At 42.9% G+C, this 23,121-nt stretch overlaps 2 protein-coding genes across 3 annotated transcripts; both read left to right on the forward strand.

Annotated features, from left to right (window-relative positions):
• Positions 1–1,620: 1,620 nt before the first annotated feature.
• LOC4326374 (serine/threonine-protein kinase AFC3) lies at positions 1,621–6,138 on the forward strand. Of its 2 annotated transcripts, XR_001541924.3 has the most exons (13): positions 1,621–1,775; positions 1,877–1,967; positions 2,385–2,411; positions 2,503–2,656; positions 2,736–2,784; positions 3,118–3,232; positions 3,353–3,444; positions 3,540–3,687; positions 4,117–4,181; positions 4,256–4,353; positions 4,759–4,822; positions 4,917–5,022; positions 5,561–6,138. XR_001541924.3 is itself a non-coding variant. In XM_015763468.3 (12 exons), exons 1-12 carry the CDS (start codon positions 1,692–1,694, stop codon positions 5,696–5,698), a joined length of 1,167 nt encoding a protein of 388 aa, XP_015618954.1. In that variant the 5' UTR covers positions 1,621–1,691; the 3' UTR covers positions 5,699–6,138. The 2 variants fall into 2 exon arrangements, 1 of the variants encoding a protein (XP_015618954.1); XM_015763468.3 differs by lacking the exon at positions 4,759–4,822.
• Positions 6,139–8,100: 1,962 nt separating this feature from the next.
• On the forward strand, positions 8,101–17,094 carry LOC4326375 (aldehyde dehydrogenase family 2 member C4). Its single transcript, XM_015763457.3, has 8 exons — positions 8,101–8,385; positions 14,704–14,846; positions 15,008–15,481; positions 15,712–15,885; positions 15,992–16,129; positions 16,251–16,388; positions 16,513–16,574; positions 16,672–17,094. The coding sequence occupies exons 1-8, from the start codon at positions 8,280–8,282 to the stop codon at positions 16,943–16,945; spliced, it is 1,509 nt and encodes a 502-aa protein (XP_015618943.1). The 5' UTR covers positions 8,101–8,279; the 3' UTR covers positions 16,946–17,094.
• The last annotated feature ends 6,027 nt before the right edge of the window (positions 17,095–23,121 follow it).

Raw genomic sequence — 23,121 nt, forward strand, 5'->3', positions numbered from 1 at the left:
GAGTATACTAGTACGTATATGGAGATGCCAAAGTGTACGTACGTACGTACCATATTCTATGGGCGCTGGGTGAGCGGAGGCAACATAGCTTGTCGTCTCCTCCTCCTCCTCGTCGTGGAGAAGCAGCCGGTCTAGTAATTCCGGCGGGGATTTAGGCCGCAACGGCGGCATGATCAGATCCGTGCAGCCGCTGGGCTCGGAGGGTTCCCGAGATCCACCGCTAGGTTCATCCTCCCAAGATGCCATCAGCCACGCCCCCACGCGACGCCGCCACTGCTTCCCTCGATCGACCGGCGCGCCGCCGCCGCCGCAATCGCCAGCGAGGGCAGCCGTCGAAAGACGGCGCGGCGGCGCCGGCGGCGGGTGACCAAAATATAGGGGACAAAAAAGACAAAATTAGTTCTAGAGCATCGGAAGTTGTCGATTTTGGTTTTATAGCATCAAAAGTTCAAGGCTCATTTTGATAGCACCTGAAGTTACCTCCGTTACTTCTGTTTAGCATTCCATCCAAACTCCAGTTAGTTTTCTTTTCTTATTATTATTTTTCAACAAAAAATTAGATCAAACACCAATGGTGGCCCTCTTCCACTTCCTTCTCATCTCGAAACAGCAGTCATACAGGAGCTCAGGCCGGTCAGCCATGGTGCGAACGCAGTATGCTGGCTCCACGAGCTCGTCATGTAATACTTGAGCCCTCACGAGCTCATCCGCAAGCCGCTGTGTTCATCCGCGCTTGCTAGGTGTGATCTATCCACATTCTAGCTTTGCCCGGACAGCGCCATCGTCGATCGATCTCGTCTGCCGCGCCGCCATGGCCATGCTAGAGCTTGTTCAAATCTTGCGTGCTCAACCAGGTCCATTTCCTCCGCGGCCGTGCCGCTTCCGAGTTCGTCCGTGTGCACTGCCCTCGGTCTCCCCTAGATGCGTCATCCTCAAGCTCATCCAATCCATGAACGCCCGAAGTGTCATTGTCCAGCTCGTCGCCGGCATTGTCGGGACCGCACGGAAGCAAAGCCCTCCAGATTATTGTCGGCGCCCTTGAGCTCTCTCCGACATGCTGCCCTCGATCGAGCTCATCCATCGGCCCTCAAATTCGCCCCGAAGCACCACCCTCGCGCTCGTTGCGGGCTCTCCTGAGTGCCGACCCACTCCTCCTTGCCCTGGATCCGTTGTCTACCGACCCAAGAGCCGCCGCCTCTAGCATGCCAGAACCAGCTGCCACCATCCAAGGCTCCAACTCGCTCAGCGCTATACTGTCATGGTCGAGCTCGCCTGATGCCTTGAAGAGTGGTCAACCATAGGAGGGAGAGCGCAGGAGGAAGAAGATAGAGGTAGGATGGGGTGAGCCGACGGAACTGCTGACGGAATGCTAAAAATAGTAATGGATGTAGTTTTCAGTGCTATTAAAGTGAATCATAAACTTTTAATGCTATAGAATCAAAATCGAGAACTTTCGATGCCATAGAACCAATTTTGCCATCTCCGGTCGATGCGAGAAATGGCGCGGAGTTGAAAGCCCACTAAAGCCCAAGGCCCACTTAGCTGCTGACACATGGGCCCCGGCCCGCTTGGCCCGCGGGGACCCCATCGTCTCACTCACCTCCCCCCCGCTTCCTTTCTGCCTAGGGTTTCTCTCTCTCTCTCTCTCTCCTCTCTCTCTCTCTCCTCTCTCTCCAATCGAATCGGAATCCATGGAGTCGTCGCGGTCGCGGAAGCGGGCCCGCCAGGACTGGGACGGCGCCGGCGCGCCGCCGCCGCCGGCGGAGCGGGCGGTGGTACGTCCGTCCGTTCATCCCTCTGTCTGCTTTGCTCGATGGGGGTGGTCGGGTTCCTAGGGTTCATGGGGGCTCCTGTGCTGACGTTGTGGTGCTTGCAGGTGGCGAGGGGCGGCGCGTCGCCGCCGTGGAGGGACGACGACCGCGACGGGCACTACGTGTTCGACCTCGGCGAGAACTTGAACCGACGATGTGAGCGCCACCCCGTTCCTGTCTCTTGGTTGGCTGAAAGGAGATTTGTGTGTTCTTAGATCCTGCCTGCTTGGAAACTGCAGTAGTTTTGTTCAGTTTTATGTGGTGCTGTAGAATTCTACTGCGAAAGTTCATTGCAATAATCGCATGAGTGATTTGGACATTGATTACCTAGTGTAATACAGTATAATATTGTATCTGTGTTCTAAAACCAAGGGAGGTGAATGAAACAAGGTTCCCGTTTGGATTAGCAACTTTCTGTTATGTTAATAAACTATATATGCCCTTGTTCCTTGCTTTTGTTCCCAGCATTTATTGATGCTAATTTTAGTTGAAATTGCAATAACCGTAGGGCTTTATAGCTATTTAGGTTCTGTGAGATTGTTCGTTGATATTCTTCTCTTCTTGGCTATGCAGACAAAATCTTGAGCAAAATGGGAGAAGGTTGGATTTTCTGCAATCTGTTCCCTAGTACCTGGTGTCTTTGCTATTATTGTAATGTAAAGCAACAGGAATCATTTTAAATTTTTAATAGGTACTTTTGGGCGTGTTTTGGAATGCTGGGACCGTGAAACACATGAATATGTCGCAATAAAAGTTGTTCGTAGCATCCGCAAGTACAGGGATGCTGCAATGATTGAGATCGATGTGCTCAACCGCCTTGCAGAAAATGAGAGATACAGATCACTGTGAGTACCTCAAAATATTTGATCCCAAAAATCTTAGTCTTTTCTGTTTCTCTCCTGATCAGTCTTCCTTACTGGCCAGCTGTGTCCAGATTCAAGGATGGTTTGACTATCGCAATCATATATGCATTGTAAGTCTCAATTTCATTCATTTATGCTAGTTCTAAAAATCTATACCAAATGTCAGTTGTTGATATGCGCATTTACAGTTCCAATATTCCATATTCCACTTTTCCCTGTTAGTTCAAAGTTTTGTTTGTTGGCAATTTACTTTGCTGGCCCTCCGAATATTCACCTTTTTGCTCGTAGGCAGTGAAACATGCTGCTATGTACGATATGGTAATGTGCTTGAATAGGATTTCCATGCTTATAAAACAGTTGTCGTTCTTTGCTCATAAAGGTTTGCCGATATGGAAACAAATCAAAGATAATTTTTCTTCAATGGATATCGATGGTTTTGTCAGGTTTTTGAGAAGCTTGGGCCAAGCTTGTATGATTTTCTAAAGAGAAATAGATACCAACCTTTCCCTGTGGAACTTGTGCGGGAGTTTGGACGGCAACTGTTGGAATCTGTAGCATGTGTGTGATTGTTTGATTCTGCATATCAATTCTTAACAAATTCGGTAGCTGCTGATTCATTCTTCTGTTGCTGAAAAGGAGCATGCTTGACCATCTTTTCCTTTCTTTCTTCTAAAATAGATATGCATGAATTACGCCTTATTCACACTGATCTGAAGCCAGAAAACATACTCCTTGTGTCTTCGGAGTATATAAGGGTTCCAGGTTCCAAGGTAATGTCAATCAGTTTTGTAGTGATCATCTGCTATTCTGAAACTAGGCATGCGGTATTAGCAGTTATGTTGAATGATCCCTTGGGGTTGTACAGAAGAATTCACAAGATGAGATGCATTTCAAGTGCTTACCAAAGTCCAGTGCCATAAAGCTGATAGATTTTGGTAGTACCGCCTTTGATAATCAGGAACATAGCTCGATTGTTTCTACAAGGCATTACAGAGCACCTGAAATAATCTTAGGTAAATTGGTTATCTTTTAAGGTTTGCTTTTATTTTATCTTGCTTGAGTTTGGAATATCCTTGTGATGAAGGTTAATGTGGCCTCGAGTATGCTCCAATGGAGCACAACAAAGGTGCAATTCAAAATCCTTGGATGCAATAATTGATAATGCTGTTAGAACTCTTATTTTTAGTGATTCGAAATGACAGAACTCATTAAAACAATGAAAACTTCTTGCCATCACTATAATCATGTTAGTATTGGCAGAAGAAATAGCACTTGGTCTACTTATTCGTCATTTTTTTCAGTGTACTATCTGATTATGCTTTATAGTAAAGTGGTAGGCATTTGACTGAGAAGAATGTTTTTATTAACTTGGTATTTTTAGAGATGGAGCATATATTCCTCCCTAGATAATTCTGATATTCTTGAATATGTTCCTATGACAGGCTTAGGGTGGAGTTTCCCTTGTGACCTTTGGAGTGTCGGATGCATCATTGTTGAGCTATGCTCGGTTTGATATCTTGTCATGCATATTTTTCCTTTCTTTTACCTTAGCCTATGTTCCTAACCATAAAAAACCTTTAGGGGGAAGCATTGTTTCAAACACATGAGAACCTTGAGCACTTAGCAATGATGGAGAGGGTTTTGGGTCCACTCCCAGAACACATGATAAGGAAAGCCAGGTACATTGTGGCAGTGTGCACACTACTTTGATGATCATTTTCTTTTACCTTTTTCTGTGTTGTCCTCAATATAGCAAGTAGTAAACGAATCTATGTTTTACTGTTTAATTTGGCATTTGACAAGGAAAATTTTAATTGTATCACTTTTTAAAAATATTTTTTGGGTTTTCCTTTCTATAGAACTTGACTTGTTAGTGGTATGCTATTCTGCCAAGTTGAACCCCTCAATATGTCCGTTTTCTTATACTAGCTTGTAATTTAACAACAGTTTGTTCATGTGTAGACCCAACCTTAAATCCAGGGTTTTTTTTAACAGTTTATAGTTACTCCAACTCACTAATACTCGAGTCTTATATTTCTTTTGATTGATTTATCCATAGTTCTCATATAAAGTAATAATAATAGATGCAACTCATGCGAATGCTGTTTCTGAGTACGTCATGTGGCTGTCATGTTAACTTTGGCTATGGTATGCTACCATTTACTGTCTTGCAATGATCAATCTTCTTCATTTTATACTGATTTTCCATATTTGCATCGTGTATGTCAACTGGAATATGCAGTTCATCAGCTCAGAAATATTTTAGACGAGGAGCGCGTCTAAATTGGCCTGAAGGTGCTGTTTCAAGAGAGAGTATCAGAGCAGTCAAAAAACTAGATCGGCTAAAGGTTTTGGTTCCCTCAATTATGTCTCTTTTTTTTTGCTACGTTTATCCCCAATCTAAATTATATCTCTAAAATTCAAAACAATATTATGCATATTCCTGTTCTTCAGTCTATCTCCTGTCTGCTACAAGTAAAAGAAATACCATGCATAGAAACATACAAATCAAGAGTAGAAGCAGAAGCTGTTTTTTTTTAATGTAACTATGCATCTATAGTTAATGATTTGTCTGAATGAAGGCATATTATGTTTGTAAATGTTTGATATAAAGCTTATTTCAGTTTTGTCAGGGTGCAGATAGAAAAAATAAAGTTCCATTTTCTTTGGTGAACTGGTCCTCTTGTAGTGTAGTATCTGTTTCATTTAGTGATTTACTATGCTGTTTGTGTGGTAAATTCAGAGTATTATTCTGCTGGTTAGTAAAATTATTCCTTCAAATTTCCACTAAGAGGAAATGAGAAAGTATTAGAAACATATTCTGAAATATCTGTTCTGAAGAAGATTCAACTTACACACCTCAAACATTATGGACTGAAACTTCAGGACTTAGTGGCGAGGAAGGCTGATCATTCAAGGGCGGTGCTGGCAGACTTGTTATATGGGCTTTTAAAATTTGAGCCATCAGAGCGTCTTACTGCCCAAGAAGCTCTAGACCATCCATTTTTCAGAAATACAACATGAGTACATGATCATGCTGACTCTACCCCTCCCAATATGTACGTGAAGAACCCAAGCCTGGAGAAAGCAGGCGCAAGGACATTCCCATATAAAGCAGAATGCCTTCAGCTCATCTGTACCATAAATCTTCTGTAAGCTGAGCTATAATGCTTGTGGTGGTGACACGGCATAACTGTTACGTTCACCCGATGTAATGTACAATAGCATTGAATCTAGGGAAGGTTGATGTAGCAGATGGAACTTGTGCATTGTGAGTTGTGTGATACATGAGGAATTGCATTGCGACTCATGTCGCAGTGACACAACAATGACCAAAGCAGGCCATATATGCCCCTTCCAAATGCTTGTATGATGTATCCTTGCTGGGGTGTTCATGTTACTTAAACATCTCTGTATCCTGAAGTTCCGTTGAAAGCCTGACAAAGTACATAGTAGGGTTGGCACTTGGCGCCTGTTTGTCCTGTTTGCAACTTGCCATGACTTCCTGAAAAATGTTGTGCATACACTGTTACAGATTTGAATCTTCAAAATGCAGAGAGCGAGAGGAATTTTGATTCGACAAAGAAACTGCATACCGTGAGAATATTTGTTGCAATGGTCGATAACTCTTTTTTCTTTTTCCATCTTTTGGCTTTGGAAGCCAAATCCAAATCCAAAGCGAAAGCCGATCTGGTGGCGATTTGGAAATCTGTCCTCTCGAGTCTCGACTGCTGCTGGTGTCTGGTGACACATGTGTTGCTGGGCCAGTGCCCTTTTTGTCACATGTGGAACAACCCCTACCCCCTTTTTTCCTTCACGGTGTCACGTCGCACTCCTTTGGCCCGGTGTTCGGTCGGTGTTCCCACCTCGGCCCGCTGCTGCAACTGCAGCGTCTGCAGCGACTTGTGATGGTCTGGTCAGGGCACGCACACGACGCCGCGCCGTGCCATGCCAGCTTGCCTGCACTGCAACGTGGGACACGGACACGGACGCCGCCGCCGGCGAGCCGTGGCATCGCCCGGCGCTGCTGGGGGCAAGCACCTGGATGCTGGGTAGCGAAAGCGAACAAGGACTTCGTGCCAAGTCGATGAGAAACACAAGTCGATGAGAGGACACCTCCACGCCATGCCATGCCATATCGAGAGTCCAGGCTTTGTGGGTGGCTGCGTCGTGTCCGTCGCCCTCAACGTGGCCCGTCAGTGTCCGCGGCAGGACTCGTCCTTTCTCCTGACGTGGCCGCCCGGTACATCAGAAACCGACGAGGCGCAACACTGCCCAGCTTGGCAGGCCACTCTCTGTTTACGATCACCTTATGATTCGTTTGCCAAAATTTAAATTTTAAGACTTAGGCCTGGTTTAGTTTCCAATATTTTCTTTAAATTTTTAACTTTTTCATCACATTAAAACTTACTTATACACATAAACTTTTAACTTTTCCGTCACATCGTTCCAATTTCAATTAAACTTCTAATTTTTAAGTTTTTTTCATCGCAGTTTGCTTTTAAATCGCCAGTAACTTTTATTCGCAAACTATGTTTTGGACTGATAAAACAGTACGGCTTATAATCAGCGTAAGCGAAATAATAACCTACAAGAGTCGGTTCTGTCTTTCGTCTTGCTTTATTATCAGCCGTAGCTTTATAAGTTTTTTAGTTGGCTTAGGATGATTACCCGCACAAACGCAATTTACATATGATTAATTAAATATTAATTATTAAAAAAAATATTAAAAATAGATTTATCTGATTTTTAAAATCAACATCTACACGAAATGTATCATTTAACGTTTAAAAAATGTGCTAATGAAAATCAAGGAATCAACCAATTCAAATTGTAGTTTAGAACGGGCACTAAATGTTGAGATTTAATCTTATTACTGCTAATTTTACCCAATTAAACTACGGATTATAATTGCAGCTCAACCAATCCCCTTCTTTGAGGAATTAGCCACCACCACAACCGATATAGATTGTCTACGGTACTGCAGCCTGCAGTAGATCAGCCACTGCCACCACTCACCACTACAGAGTACAGAGGATCGGCGCCCACCACATCACCCATGTCCCAGGATCCAGGCCATACAGAGATCACCCGAGTCCCAGGGACCCAGGCCATACAGTGATAAGAGGGAAACAATAAATGTTTATTACTATGCCAATTAAAATAAATCAATACAATAGGTATGATTAAAGCTTAACTGGCTAGGTTTCTTACAGTGAAACTAATCAATCCAATATTTAAAATGCTAAATTTAACACGACGATAAAATATTCTTTTAGTGATAGATAATATACTCGTCGATAAGGAGATACTCGTGGTGGCTTCATCAATCAAAAATACGCCGGTCTAATCTTTTATAGGTGTTTATAGTGATAGCCGGATAAGATGTGTGTATGTTTATAAGGACGAGCGTGCGAGGAGAAGCCGCTATCCTCGCGACGTGCGACAAGGATTAAATCAAATCAAGCCGTCTCGCCTTGGGGTTTCCCATCCCTCCCTTTAAAAAAGGGCGCATCATCTCTAAACTCCCCTCCACATCTCCAAACTTCCAATTTCTCTCTCCACATCTCTCTGTGTTTCTTTTATTTCTCCTCTGCTCGCGGCGATGGCGGCGGCGAACGGCGGCGACAGCAAGGGGTTCGAGGTGCCGAAGCTGGAGATCAAGTTCACCAAGCTCTTCATCAATGGCCGCTTCGTCGACGCCGTCTCCGGTACGTCGCTGCGTGCTTCCTAATTAATCCTCCCTCTTGCATCTTTCACCTTTTTTTTAATTATTATTCTTCTCCTGATGCTTTTTTTGACTCACGAAAGTTAGCAACAAGAAGCATCTGTTAGTACTTCTGTTTCTTTATTGTTTGCAACTTTCTTTTTTTACTATCTCCGTTTCGTATTAGAAATTAACATAAACTTCTTTAAGTTTAACAATTTTTTTAAAGAAATAGCAACATTTAGAACACAAAACAAACGCAATATTAAAATATATTAAATATTGGTTTAGATGAAACTAATTTAGCGTTGTAAACGTTGCTAATATTTTTAATAAACCTGAACAAACTCAAAAGTTTGATTAGAAAAAAAATCAAAACGAAAACAGAGACGGATATAGAGTATTGATTAGTCACAATACGTGCGACACCCTGCGCTTTTAACACCAAGTTAGATAAATGTGATAGCCGAGTAGTATCTATAGCGTGTTAAGAAGTGCGGGACGTCATAGTACGCAAGTGAGGGTGATTTATCGTGTAAAAAAGATAGAAGAAACCGAATGTGAGGATGAGACAATGGTAGTATGGTATCTAGATTTAAGCATTGCTTCGGAGAATTTGTTTACTGAATGAATGCATGAGTTTCACCGAATTTTCGAATAAATAGGTATAATTCCTGTAAAGTTCATTAAAAAAAAACCTCTATTCCAAAAGAGGCTTAAAATATTACTACCAAATATGCATATTTAAATGCATGTTGCATGGTCCACCCTGTTCCATGTGGAGGTAAATCAAATGAGGCCTAATATATTAATTACTACTACTGGACAACTTGCTAGTTATGGGGCTTAGCTAGGGATCAAGTCAAATATTCCAGGATTGTGCCAATGCTGAAGACAACTTTGGACACGGGCATCTTTGGGATATATCAAAAAAATTAACTGATATTGGTTGTTTGATTGTGTGGTTGTGAGAAACAAGAGCTAAACCTGCTTACATGTTAGGTACTTCCAAACAGAAGTTGTGCCATGCCATCACTCTATATTTTTTTCGTTTTGAAAGATCCATCACTGATCAAAACAGCAGAAATTATGGAAGCCTCTTTTTGACCAAGATCTAGCTTTTTTAAACAAACGCAAGAAGATGATCAAACACACCACACACATTTCTACATACATCTCATCACCAAAGATCTTGAGCGGATGGGTACGTATAGAACACGTCATAAACCCCCCCCCCCCCCCCCCAAACATCTCACTTTCAAGAAGATATTGCTCGAGAGAAACACACGTCATGGAGAGCTGAAAGTGGATGTACTTCCAAGAGAGCGAGAACACTACAGCTGCATATTGCGTGTGAAAGACTGAAAATCTGAAACTGTAGAGCCTGAAGAAGGGGGGAAAAGAAAAACAGAGTGTCGACTCCGTGTGAAACTCTGAACTGAAGTTATTTTTTTTTTCGCCGGGAAGGCCGAAGGAGGCCAACCGAGTATATTAAGAAGGAATAAAAGTTACAAGAGAAAAAACATCAAAATACACCAAGGTGCATTGCCACACACCACACGCTACCACCCAAGCACAAACCGCTGAGGGTGAAACCTAGCACCAAACGACCCCCGCTAGGCCTACGGCAACACCACAGAGACGAGGCTCCGAAAACGATGCCACCATGGTGGTCACGACATCTAGGATGCCGCCATCGCCCATCTAAAAAGATCTGGTTTTCACCCAGAGAAGCTCGCCAAGAAAGGGGGAGGGTAACCCTCGACAACGCTCCAAGGAGATTACGACGTCCGAAGACGTAGCCGCTGCCGGTCCGGTGAACCACCGGACTAGGCTTTCGCCTGGGACCCTACAACCTTGACTGCAGATCGCCATCCACCAACTCAGAACCACCACACAGACAAATGGCAGCACGTGGCATCCACCATACCGCACCGATGCCCCTCCGTCGGTCGACTTCAACGAACCACCACCCCTGAAAGCTGGCCCAGGACTCCTCCGTTCCACCACCCGCCGGCCGCCTCGCCAGATTTGGCCGAAGGAGAACCCGGGACTAGGTGGCATTGCTTCGGCAGCCTGAGCTTCCCCCACTGACGAGCTGCCGCCTCAATCCAACCTAGAAACTCCCCGCAAAGAAGGGGAGGAGCTCCATGAAGGCTGAGGGTGCCGACCGGCAACGAGGAAGACGACCCACCACCGCCAACTCCCTTTGCTCTGCCATCTGGCCGCCGGTGGTGCTGCTGCTCCAGACCGGCACCACCCGCCGGCGCCCCCGAAGTCCAGCCGTCGCTCCTCCCCTAGCCACCGCGACGGCATCCCGGCTGCCTGGCCCCCACGCCGAGCCGCCACCGAGGCCTGGACGACCCACCGCGCCATGGGCTGGCGCCGGGCGACCAGGCCGAGCGAGTGAGCGGGGGTGCCCCTGCCGCTCCGGGCAGGCTGCGCTGCCCGCCGCCTCCGCGACCCGGCCGGCCACGACGAGCCGCGGCCATCCGCCGCCCGCGCCTGCCGCTGACGAGCCGCCTCCACGTCGAGCCGCAGTCGTCCGCCGCCTCCGCGCCCGTGCCGGGCCGGCCTAGCCGCAGCCGGCCGCCGCCTCGCCGCCTTGCCGCCGGCCGCCACCACGACCGCATGTCGTCGCGCCGCCCCAGGCCTCCTCGCGCCGCCGCCGCGCAGATCCAGGCGAGGGAGGGCCGGATCCGGCCATGGGGGCTCCGGATCCGCCGCCTCCTCCCCTCCTCGCCGCCGTAGCTGCCATGGACCACGCCGGCGGGGAGCTTCGTCGTCTTCGACTCTTCGTCCTTCGCGCAGAGAAGGGAGACGCTACGAAGAGAAGAAGGCCTCGCCGCCGCCTTCCCTGCCTGCTACCGGCTTCGCCGCCGGCGGGCTCCAGCGGCGGCGAGGTAGGGGGAGGGAGGGAGAGAAGGCGCGGGTGGCTAGGGTTTTTGCGCCCCCGAGCCGCCCGACACGAAAGCTATGCGCGGGGGAGGGGGGGCTGAACTGAAGTTAGGAAATTAACAACAGAGGGTGTGTTTAGTTCACGCTAAAATTAGAAGTTTTGTTTAAATTGAAACGATGTGACGAAAAATTTGAAAGTTTGTGTATGTAGGAAAGTTTTGATGTGATGAAAAAGTTAAAAGTTTGAAGAAAAAGTTTGGAACTAAACTCGGCCAGAATTTCCAGGCGTCACTGCCTGTAGCTTTGTATTAAATTTTAGATGAAATCAATTCTTTTTTTTTCCTGGGAATGATGCGTGTGTCCAAGCTATAGCTTAATTAGCTAGTGGCGGTGAGCCTATGGAGCGTTGCGAGACAGGCATTGGCACTGTGGGAAGAAAACGAAGGGTGGGAGAGAGCTTGAGAAGGACAGGCAGATCCACACAGATGGCGAGATGTATCCATATGAATATGATAGTAATATGATGAACTGTGTGGCAGCATTGCAAAATGCCACATGGTACCATGGAGTAATATGCATCACTAGAGCTATATCATGTGGCGCATCAGTGTCCGGGAGAAAAGGCAGGGTAGTGGGACACATGGAAAACGCGGTAATTTTGACAGTAACATACTACGGTTTTAGTCAGGTCAAGAGTTGACAGCACGCAGCTTTAGTTAGAACTAAGTACTCTCCCTCCGTTCTCGAATAACTGACACGGTTAACTATAGAGGTCTCACTTTGATTACAAATTACTTTTAAATAATTATATTATGAATTTATGAAGTATATTTTCAAGTGTTTATTAAATTTCTGTAAAAGGACGAGCGGTCAAAAGTTTAAAATTATATAGTGGCAGCGTAAATTATTTGAGAATGGGTGGATTATTTTCTGGTCTCTATTGGTCGTAGTAGAAGCAATATGAGCCGTTGATTTACAAGGGTCTTATCCTATTTTACGGGACAGTTATACCAGGCAATGTCTAAGTTCAATGTATGTGCAACGATCAGTGCACATATATATACACACACACGAGTGATGAATCCTGTTGACTGTTGAGACTGAGCTGTTCGGTATCTAGCGTTTTCAGGGGCTTAATTAGGTTTATTTTTCATAAAGCATCCGTACATTTTCTTTCTTTTCTTTTCTTTTCAATAAATTAGACACGGCCGGGCCGTCCGACCCAATAAGTCCAAGCATGCCACTATCACTATGGCAGATAACACTAGCTTGCAACGTCGCTTATGCAGACGCCAATAAAACTGGCATTGTTGTGCTAGCTTTTTTCTTAAAAAAAGGAAAATTGCATTGTTGTGCTAAGCTAGGGGACGACGCCTGCAAATATTTCAATGCATTATTGTGCTCTGATTGGGCTCAACACTCAATTACGTGTTGCTTTTTTCTGAATATAAATTATAGGAGTACAAATTAAGTACATATATATCTGATCACATATTTCTCATATTTGGGTACTTCGACATTGACCATCCATCCTCCATAATAATATTATTTTTCGTGCTAGCCAAGTACTGATTTGGATATATAAATGATGAATAGGATGTTTTTGAGCAGAATTCATTGCCTGGTAATATTTTGCAAGGAATTTAAAACATAGGCCTACTTTGAAATGGAGAAATTTTAAAGAAATGTTGCGTAAATTAAATTAACTTCTACGAAAAGCGTACAAAATTCTTTCGTTCGAAAAGAGCTGTTCATCCCAGCGCGATTAGACTAGTTCGTACTACTAAAGGATGAAGTACTAGTATGTAGTAGGTTGAAAGTGCTTTGAAATTCAATGTCTTTATTAGTATTTATTTTTATCTCGCAAGACATACGTGTACACAATATTATGATATCTCTAGAGTAATAGGCTCAAATGTAAAAAAGTTCACGTGTTAATTAATTAGCAATAAGAAAAATGTATGACATGTCGCCCTTCCACTTTGACATCTTGTCACTAAGTAAGCATCAATTATACACCCCATTAAATTGATAATGACATTCAAAAAGTGGGATTAGACTATATTCATCACCATCATAATGAGCAAACCAGACAAGTGGATGGTGAAAAAAACAATGCAAATTTGTCATGCTGTGGAAAATCTACTTGGACCTAACATAAAAAAGCTAGAGGCTAACTGATCCATCCATTAACATTAAGAAAAAGACATACATATGTAAAAGATAAATAGATAATTTTATCTGATCTTCCGAGAAAGCTCTAGTTAGCCTGGATGGTTCTGTATATGAGAGATTATATATGTAATCTTGAGATGGTGACAACCTAATTAATTAATTAATTAACAAGCAAGCATCCAGGCTAATAAACCAGTGACTGCTAATAAACCAGAAGTACTGTAGACAATGCCCATTGAGGTGTCCCTGAACAATTTTCAGGTCTGGGTCTGCTGGCTCTCAAACACTAATTAAGTCAGTAAAAAACACCTTGTATGTCATCGGAGATCAGATAATTAATCTGATTATGGTAGCCGAATATTATATGGCTCTGGTTCGTCTGCAACAATAATAATTTGGCTCCTAATTAACTCTCAAGTTTCATGATCAAATCCTGGAATTCATACTGGGGATCGTCCAAAATATTTCCTTCAGAGTGTCTGTCATGCCGGTGTCTTCTTCCATAATTTTTTTTAGTTACAAGTGTTTGTGTCGTGGAAGCAATTGAAAGTTGTTGATCAGAGATTCAGAGACCTGATGGGTAATTTATCTTAAGAAACATGCAAATATCAGTCTAGCTAGTTGATTCAGAATCGCCATGTGTGGTAGCTATCGTGCAAGCGTGCAAATAGTTTAGTTTTTTAAGCTACGATATGTTATTGTCATGTGACATTTGGTAATCTTTTTTTTTTCAATGATTTTCTTCGAAACTAGACAACCAGTAGTTAGACGTCAACGCTTTGGTTTTTAATTGCAACTAGAATATAAATAAATTAATTTACTAATAATGAGGGTCCTGTATATAGTATAAATTATTTCCCTTGCTTGTTACGTGTGCAATTAAGTATAAATAAAGTAGCTAGATGCATTATTATCGATCCACATTATCCACTTGGGTAGTAAGGCTACTTCTCAGTTCTCACAAGTGTACTACATGCGACTATGTGAGAATCTCTGAATATTATTGTCCCTTTCCCTCTAGTCAAACCCTTGTTTTACAATTTATTCTTACAATTTGTGTTCAGAATACTAATTTAATAGGGCTACCATAATATGTACTTTTAGCACTTTTTTCCTTTAAAAGTACAATAGTATATATCGATATATACGACCATATCAGTTGACAAGTTATTTTTGCTCTTTTAAAATACAATAAGATGTTCTATTATACAATCATACGGGTTAACGGATCTTTTCCCTTTATTTGCAGGCAAGACATTCGAAACCCGTGACCCGCGCACCGGCGAGGTCATCGCCAAGATCGCCGAAGGAGACAAGGCCGACATCGACCTCGCCGTGAAGGCCGCCAGGGAGGCCTTCGACCATGGCCCCTGGCCAAGAATGTCCGGCTTTGTAAGCGCGCCTCTCTCCACCATCGCCCGAAACCCGTAAACGGGTTGGATCCAAACCCGTTAGTTAATAATACCAGGCGGCCCATCTAGTTATACCGCACTAATTGGGCCTAATTAAGCCCAGCTTAACTTTGAATTTTTGGCGCCAATTAATGGCTGCAGGCGAGGGGAAGGATCCTGCACAAGTTCGCGGACCTGGTGGAGCAGCACGTGGAGGAGCTGGCGGCGCTGGACACGGTGGACGCCGGCAAGCTGTTCGCGATGGGGAAGCTCGTCGACATCCCCGGCGGCGCGAACCTGCTCCGGTACTACGCCGGCGCGGCGGACAAGGTGCACGGCGAGACGCTCAAGATGGCGCGGCCATGCCACGGGTACACGCTCAAGGAGCCCGTCGGCGTCGTCGGCCACATCGTGCCGTGGAACTACCCCACCACCATGTTCTTCTTCAAGGCCAGCCCGGCGCTCGCCGCCGGCTGCACCATGGTCGTCAAGCCCGCCGAGCAGACCCCCCTCTCCGCGCTCTTCTACGCCCACCTCGCCAAGCTTGCCGGCGTCCCCGACGGCGTGCTCAACGTCGTCCCCGGCTTCGGCCCCACCGCCGGCGCCGCTATCTCCTCCCACATGGACATTGACAAGGTCAGATTACCTACTTGCCATTATGAATTTCTGAATTCCGATTGATTATGCTTTTTTTTTAGATAATGGATTATATTAACCCGGCCTCTACACCTTAGAAGGTGTACACAGCCCAAACCACAATCAAGAGTACATAAGACTCCATCTATTACACGAGGATACCAAATAAAAGTTTAACAAAACGGTTAAAGAAGAACAACAGTCTAAGCCTGATGGTTTTCACTTTTCAGGTGAGCTTCACCGGCTCGACGGAGGTCGGCCGGCTGGTGATGGAGGCGGCGGCGAAGAGCAACCTGAAGCCCGTCTCGCTCGAGCTGGGTGGCAAGTCTCCGGTCATCGTGTTCGACGACGCCGACCTCGACACGGCCGTGAACCTGGTCCACATGGCCTCCTACACCAACAAGGTCGGCCTCTCACCGGCCATGTCGTCAGAAAACCATCTAGCTGGCATAAGCACAACATATTGTGAAAATCTCATCAGCTTTCCACAACAATCCTGTTCTGTTGCAGGGTGAGATCTGCGTCGCCGGCTCGCGAATCTATGTCCAGGAGGGGATCTACGATGCGTTCGTGAAGAAGGCGACCGAGATGGCCAAGAAATCGGTGGTCGGAGATCCGTTCAACCCGCGAGTTCATCAAGGCCCTCAGGTATATATATATGCTAGATCAGTAACCATGCTCTGATTTTTCAACTATACAAACTTCAGATTCAGAGAACCAAAGATGTTCAGCAAGCTGTAATAACCACTTGTGTGCAATTACAACGAAGATTGACAAGGAGCAATACGAGAAGATCCTCAAGTACATCGACATCGGTAAGCGCGAAGGCGCGACGTTGGTCACCGGAGGGAAGCCCTGCGGCGAAAACGGGTACTACATCGAGCCCACCATCTTCACGGACGTCAAGGCATGAACATGACCAGTGTGCTCTTCACTCCTCAGTGCTAAAATATGACCAGCAGCATTTTCAAAGAGAACAAAAATGCACATTTCCAAATCGTGCGAAAAACTAATAGACCCCTTTTGCGCAGGAAGAAATGTCGATCGCGCAAGAGGAAATCTTCGGGCCGGTGATGGCCCTCATGAAATTCAAGTAGGCATCTTTTTCTGAACATTTCCAGCCTGACTAACATCACATGAACATCTAACTGAAAGCCTGAAACCACTGGATCCTGAACATTTTTGCACAGGACGGTTGAGGAGGCGATCCAGAAGGCGAACAGCACCCGGTACGGCCTGGCTGCCGGCATAGTCACCAAGAACATCGACGTCGCGAACACGGTTTCGCGGTCGATCCGGGCAGGGGCAATCTGGATCAATTGCTACCTCGGCTTCGACCCCGACGTGCCGTTCGGGGGGTACAAGATGAGCGGCTTCGGCAAGGACATGGGCATGGACGCCCTTGAGAAGTACCTCCACACCAAGGCGGTGGTCACCCCTCTCTACAACACCCCTTGGCTATGATCTGATGATGAACAGCACAGAAAGATTAATTACAGTGGAAAAAAATAACATTTCTATATATACAGCTGAAAGGTTGGGTTATATTTGTGGTTAGTTGATTGCTTGTATCAAATATCAATTTGTCGGAATAAAGACAGTATATTTCAGTTTCTCGGTGTGTTTTTCTTTGTCTGATGATCTGACGTAAACCCATAAGAAAAAGGTTAATGACAGTATACTATCAAACGCTAACCGACACCGACACATTGACTTTTTTTTGCGTTGACTTTTTCTATTACTCGGCAGTAATATGAAATCTTGACAAATCTGTTTTTTGAGGTGATAAAGGTGCATCGGCCTCGTTGACAAATAAGAAATTGATTGGTCATATGCAATTTGCTAGAAACAAGCTAGCTAGGACCTAGGATTATGATACTCAAGAGGACACTTGCAAATTGGAGTAAGATATTACAAATTTCCTTTAAAACTTGGAATATGTATAGCATCCCAAAAGGCTACTTTTCTGATCGTGACTGATTAACAGAAGACCACCCTTGGATCGATTGTCAACGATACAGTGGTCCAGAGATCTGTTGTTTTCCAATTAAAAGTCTGCTGGAAGTTGGACTAACAAATTGAAAGTGCAGATCAATATAGTCCCTTCAGTCACAACTAGATGTTATTTCGACAATACATAATATAACATGGCAACTTTAACTATTTACTCCGGTCAAGGAAACATTTCGTTACCTTGACAATATCTTTAAAACACAACTTTAACTACTAGCTTACCCTTGTAAAACAAGATTACTACTAATTTCTATTGCAAATATTTATAAGGCAAAATTTTCTAGAAGAAATTCAAAGATTATGGCTTTACTATCAAAACGTAGGGGCTGTTTGGTTCATATACTAACATTGCCTAGATTTACCATACTTTCTTAGCTAAACTTGTCAAAGGTGATGCCATCAAAATCCAAGCCACACTCTAACCAACAAAATGAAACCATGCCACACTTTTAGAGTCACTTACATGTGGGACCTAGATTACAAAAGATGAATCTTGTCACATTTGTGGGAGCCAACCAAACACTCATTTAACATGGTCAAACTTGCCTAACCTCAAGTATGGTAAAGTGTGGCAACTTATGCCTATCAACCAAACAGCCTCGGCTTGAGGACACCTTAAAAACATGATAACTTGCTGGAGAACACCGTGTCAGTTAATTTACCATTTCTAACATGTTTGAGCAGAGAGATATTTTAAGATGACTATAATGCCACTCCCATCCGTGTGAACGAGGCAAGTACGTTTGGTTTTAACCAGACTGTATCCCTACCCCCTCTATGCTCTCTCACTCTCAAAAACCTAGCAGGTGGCAAGGTGGTGAGGAAGAACGAAAGGGGCAACATACATATTGAGTGGATATTACAGTTTAATGGTTGTGCATGATGTCCTCTAGCAATTAAATTACCATATTTTTATGTTGTGTACAGCCAAATTCATGTTTTACTAGTGTCCAATAGCAAAAACCATAATCTTTGGATGTCCTATAGTGAAATTTGTTTATTTACAAAACATGACAAACACATAATACTATGAAAATAATTTTCAAGACAAATCTACGTATATGATTTTCATGCATATGGTGTCAATATTTAGAAAGCATTGATGTTTAAAGTTTTTAAAAAATTGATTTAAGACATTCAAAACAATATATTTCTATGACTCTGGGACTACTGAACTACTGATTCTTGTTGTAAAGTGTTTATAAAATCCATTTAAATTATAATTTTAATGAAAGTACTTTTTTGAGGCAAAGAGCATGCATCTTGTATGATTTTCATATACTCAATCTACATATTTATTAAAATAAATTGATACTCTAACTTTAAAAGGTTTGATTAGATGCTTGTCCAAAACAATTAGGGGAAGTACTATTTGTAATAGGAGAAAAGTGCTTCTAACTCTAAAATGATTAGTACTATCAAATGCTGAGATAATGACGTGCCAAGGTAAGCTAATTTCATCCTTTGGGCTATAATTATGCCCCAAGTCAACCTCTGATTACGCGATAATTTAGACGAAACTTAAGCTAGAGGCCTAGAGCGTAGCTCTCATGATGATTTCATAACAAATATAGCGTGACATGTACAAATCGCGTTGCTTAAAGGCAACCAGCTCTCAGTTAGACAAAAGTTATTAATTGATTGGGTCCCGGCTCGTCCAATGTATTAGTTAATTGTAGGGTTGTCCATCAAGCAAGTGTTGTCTGGATCGATTATGGATCGCTAATTTAAATTAAATTTGACGGTTTTGGCAGTCACGTTAGTCGAATTGTGTAGAGTATTTGTATTCCAAAGCAGGAGGGCATGCGATATAATTCGATCAACAAACGATCAAATGGAGATAATATAATTAAAGAATTGAAGACCGTCTTATTGTTGAGTCGATCATTGTCTTGGGATGTTACTCTGTGACAAGATATATATATAAGCGAAAATGCCAGATGATGCCCTTGATTAACTTGAACTTATTATATGATGTAATCCCTACGTTTTTTAATACACAACACCACTGATAAAATACGTTTAATTATTCATCTTATTTAAAAAATTAACATAATTATATTATATTTTATTATGACTTGACTTATCATTAAAGGTTTTTTAATCATGCATGACTTATATCTTGCTGTGTTTGTGTAAAATTTATTGATCAAACATATGTAAAAAGGTTAGCAGCGTCAGATATTATAAAAATGAAAAGAGTATTACCTTAAGTAACAATTTTTTTATAGAACTCTAACCAGCATTTCCGTGTACGTACTTACCAAGAAAAATTTAGTGGCCATGATTTATCATTTCTTTAATTGATATTTAGAAGGTGAAAATGTGAAATTCCCTAATATAATCTTTAAAATATGTTTGTGAATGTGTTGAGTTCATATTACCAGTGGTATTACCAGTGGTCCAGTTGGTATTGTCCACGTAATTAATTAAAACAAGAGGAGGTTTCTCAGAACAGATCAACGCATGCATGCTTGAACCTTGCTGTGCATATATGGTGCATTCAACAGGTTGCATCTTGTATCAAATTAAACTTGTCTACTGCTTGTCCCATTCTTTTCTCCAACAAGAGTTAGATTAATATTAAGATTTTCATGGTACGCTTTTCAAACTGCTAAACGGTGCGTTTCGTGCGAAAACTTTTTATATAAAAGTTGCTCTAAAATATCATATTAATCTATTTTTCAAGTTTGCAATAATTAAAACTTAACCAACCATACGTTAATACCACCTCGTTTTGCATAAAAAACTTAATTTTCATCTTCAGAAGAAAAGAACACCTTGCTCTGATGAACTTTGATCCAAGGGCTCAAATTGTAATGCCCCTCCCATTTCTTCTTTATAAGCGCTTTCTGGAAGGTGAATCTCTTGACATTCATGGCTTAAGAACTAAAAAGGTCTCATAAGGCCAACCGAAAAGTTTGTGTGTGTTCCGTGAAAGTTCCCAAAGTTGGAAAAAGGTTGTGTACGTCAGTGAAAGATTTTTAAGTTTTGTGGGTCAATTATATGGAATTTCCCATCTGGAAGTTTACTTTACCAGTTATTACAAGAAACTCATTTCAGAATTTTGAGATCTCAGTCAATTTTTATTGTTTTATCTGGATTGAAATTTCCGAGGATTGAATCATGCGAGGTTAAAGTCCAAATTTAATTTCCACGCTTCACCAGTTGAAGATCGTAAAATGAACTTATTAATTCATTGTATTAACCCTATTATGTAAAAAATAGTCGATATAGCAAAACAACGACTAACCTTCTCGATCGCTTCAGTCATTGATCATCCAAGACATACCAGATAAAGACACAGAAACACACGATATTTGTTAACGAGATTCAGCCAAAGCGTACATCTCCGGGGCTCGCGCTCCTCCCAAATCAATATAGCAACTAAGCCGCTACGAGTCCATAGCTTGTAGTAGGCCCCAATCAATATAACAATTAGGAGACTTTTGTTATCCCTGTAATTTCTTCATATGGACTCTGCCTGCAGTAGTCCTCCATTTTCCCACCTATCATCTTAGTCATCTTGCCAACTCAAATTGAACTCCTCCTTAACCGGCTCATACTAGACTCCTCAAAGGCCATGTTCACCTTTATCTTCTGTCTTAAATTTGATTTTATCTAATCCATGACTAGATAGCTCTTGTCATCACTAAATAAACAAATCAAACTCATTGGACTATTGAAGAGAACCATTTCTTCCTTGTTTTTTTGAGGAGAAATACTGTAGGGGAAACCCCCACAGTAAAAAAATTATTAATAAAAATTAAAAAAATATTTACAAGAGGTTTATCCATTGTGAAAGAGTTTGTCTCTCAGAAACATTTAATATAAAAACTAAAAGCGAAAGATCAATCTTAAAGAAAGCTTTCCCATAAGAAACTAATGGAGGTATATTCTTAAAGATTAGTGAGTTTCTTTGCTTCCAAATGTTCCACGCTGCATAAAGAACTTTCTCAACAAAATGTGAAGACCTATAGGAAGTCTTTGCTTGATGTAGCTAGCTAGCATATCTTCAAAGGTGAGAGGGATGTCCCAGACAATACCAAACCGAGCCCAGCAATCAGCACTAAAAGGACGCTGAAAGAAAATATGTAAAGTGGTTTCTCTTGCATGGGTTGAACAGAGCACACATGCTAAATCAGAATTGTCAGAAGGACAATGTCTTCTATCAAGCATGTCATAGGTATTAATTTAAACGATTGATTAAGAGAAGCCAACCAAAAACCATAAATTTTATAGAACACTTGCTTTTCCAAATCCAAATCAAATACCCAGGCGCCTGTATATGCATAAAATTGATGTCATGACCATTTCTTTCTTATTATCTTATGAACCGAGCTAAAAAATCCAACATCTATGTTTTCTGCATCCGTAGACCAAATCCATGATAATTTGAGAAAATTCAATATTGCCTTGAATCACTTGAACAAGTTATCACGATAACCTTTGCTCTTCCTCTTTAATGACACATATTTTCATATATCCTATCATGCCGACCCGTATATCTTAGATATATCTTGTACTGCCAAACGAATCAACGAATTCAACCCACTGTTGCCCGGGTATTTTTTTCAACCTGATCCGAACGTCCTATTACCCACGGTATGATTGCTTGCTTGCAATCTAACCTTCTAGCTCTGACCTAGCTCGGTCTGGTCTGCACACATGACACACCTCTACCACACATCTTGCTGGGTGATCACTTTGTGCAAGCAATATGCATAGGACAACACCCTATGCCATTAGTCTGTGCCTCTGCACGTACCGCAGTCGCAGCCCTCGTGTCCACCATCCACGACCTCATCGTCCTCTGCCCTGCACATCCACCGCACCGCATCACGTTCGTCAGCTTCGCCCTTCTTCTATAGCCTCCTCGCCGTCGCGGATCTGCGATCGCCGCGTGCGTCAGGCATGTCGTTCGTAGCACTACCCCTCCGATATCTCAGAACACCTACGGCCATGTCCAGCCTCATCTTCCAATCACGTTCTGCCATCCCTGGTTTGATCACAAGCTTCGCCTCCACAACATCCTCGTTGTCACCATCTATCTCGTTGCCATGATTGATGATCTCCTTCCGATGCATGATCCCACCTCGTGTTTCCTCCTTCACATGTCTTCTTGATCAAAATGCTAAAACCTTTGGCTTTGATACCACTTGTTATAAAAGTTAGTTGATATAGCGGAACAACGACTAACATTCTCAATCACTTCAGTCATTGATCACCCAAGACACATTACATGAAGACACAAGAACTCACGATATTTGTCAACGAGGTTCAACCGAAGCCCATATCTCCAGAGCTCTGATTATGGATGCTTCTCCCCAATCAACATGGCAACTAAGCCATTATGAGTCCATGACGTGTCTACGCACATTGTAGTCGACATGGTTACATTGTGGTGCTCCCCTCTATTTAAAGAAAACATATGACAGGAATCCGATTCTAACTCTGTATCCTACACCTATTCTAACTTCAAATCCAACTTCTAGTAGGACTAGTATATTCGACATATTCTAACCATTTGTAAGTTTATAGTATTTGTTAAAAAAAAGACCAAAAGTACACTACTCCTAAAATCCACCAAATTAATACGTTAACAAGAACAAATTAAAGGACAAAAA

Source organism: Oryza sativa, chromosome 1 (assembly GCF_034140825.1).
Source record: "Oryza sativa Japonica Group chromosome 1, ASM3414082v1".
Taxonomy (NCBI): Eukaryota; Viridiplantae; Streptophyta; class Magnoliopsida; order Poales; family Poaceae; genus Oryza; species Oryza sativa.

What these genes read in the sequence shown, in the direction of transcription:
- LOC4326374 (XM_015763468.3), top strand. Translation starts at nt 1,692, where the DNA reads ATGGAGTCGTCGCGGTCGCGGAAGCGGGCCCGCCAGGACTGGGACGGC. An exon ending in ATCGCAATCATATATGCATT is followed by an intron (nt 2,785 to 3,117) that starts GTAAGTCTCAAT and finishes TGGTTTTGTCAG; the next exon opens with GTTTTTGAGAAGCTTGGGCC. An exon ending in ACTGTTGGAATCTGTAGCAT is followed by an intron (nt 3,233 to 3,352) that starts GTGTGTGATTGT and finishes CTTCTAAAATAG; the next exon opens with ATATGCATGAATTACGCCTT.
- LOC4326375 (XM_015763457.3), top strand. Translation starts at nt 8,280, where the DNA reads ATGGCGGCGGCGAACGGCGGCGACAGCAAGGGGTTCGAGGTGCCGAAG. An exon ending in CCCACATGGACATTGACAAG is followed by an intron (nt 15,482 to 15,711) that starts GTCAGATTACCT and finishes TTCACTTTTCAG; the next exon opens with GTGAGCTTCACCGGCTCGAC. An exon ending in TGGCCTCCTACACCAACAAG is followed by an intron (nt 15,886 to 15,991) that starts GTCGGCCTCTCA and finishes GTTCTGTTGCAG; the next exon opens with GGTGAGATCTGCGTCGCCGG.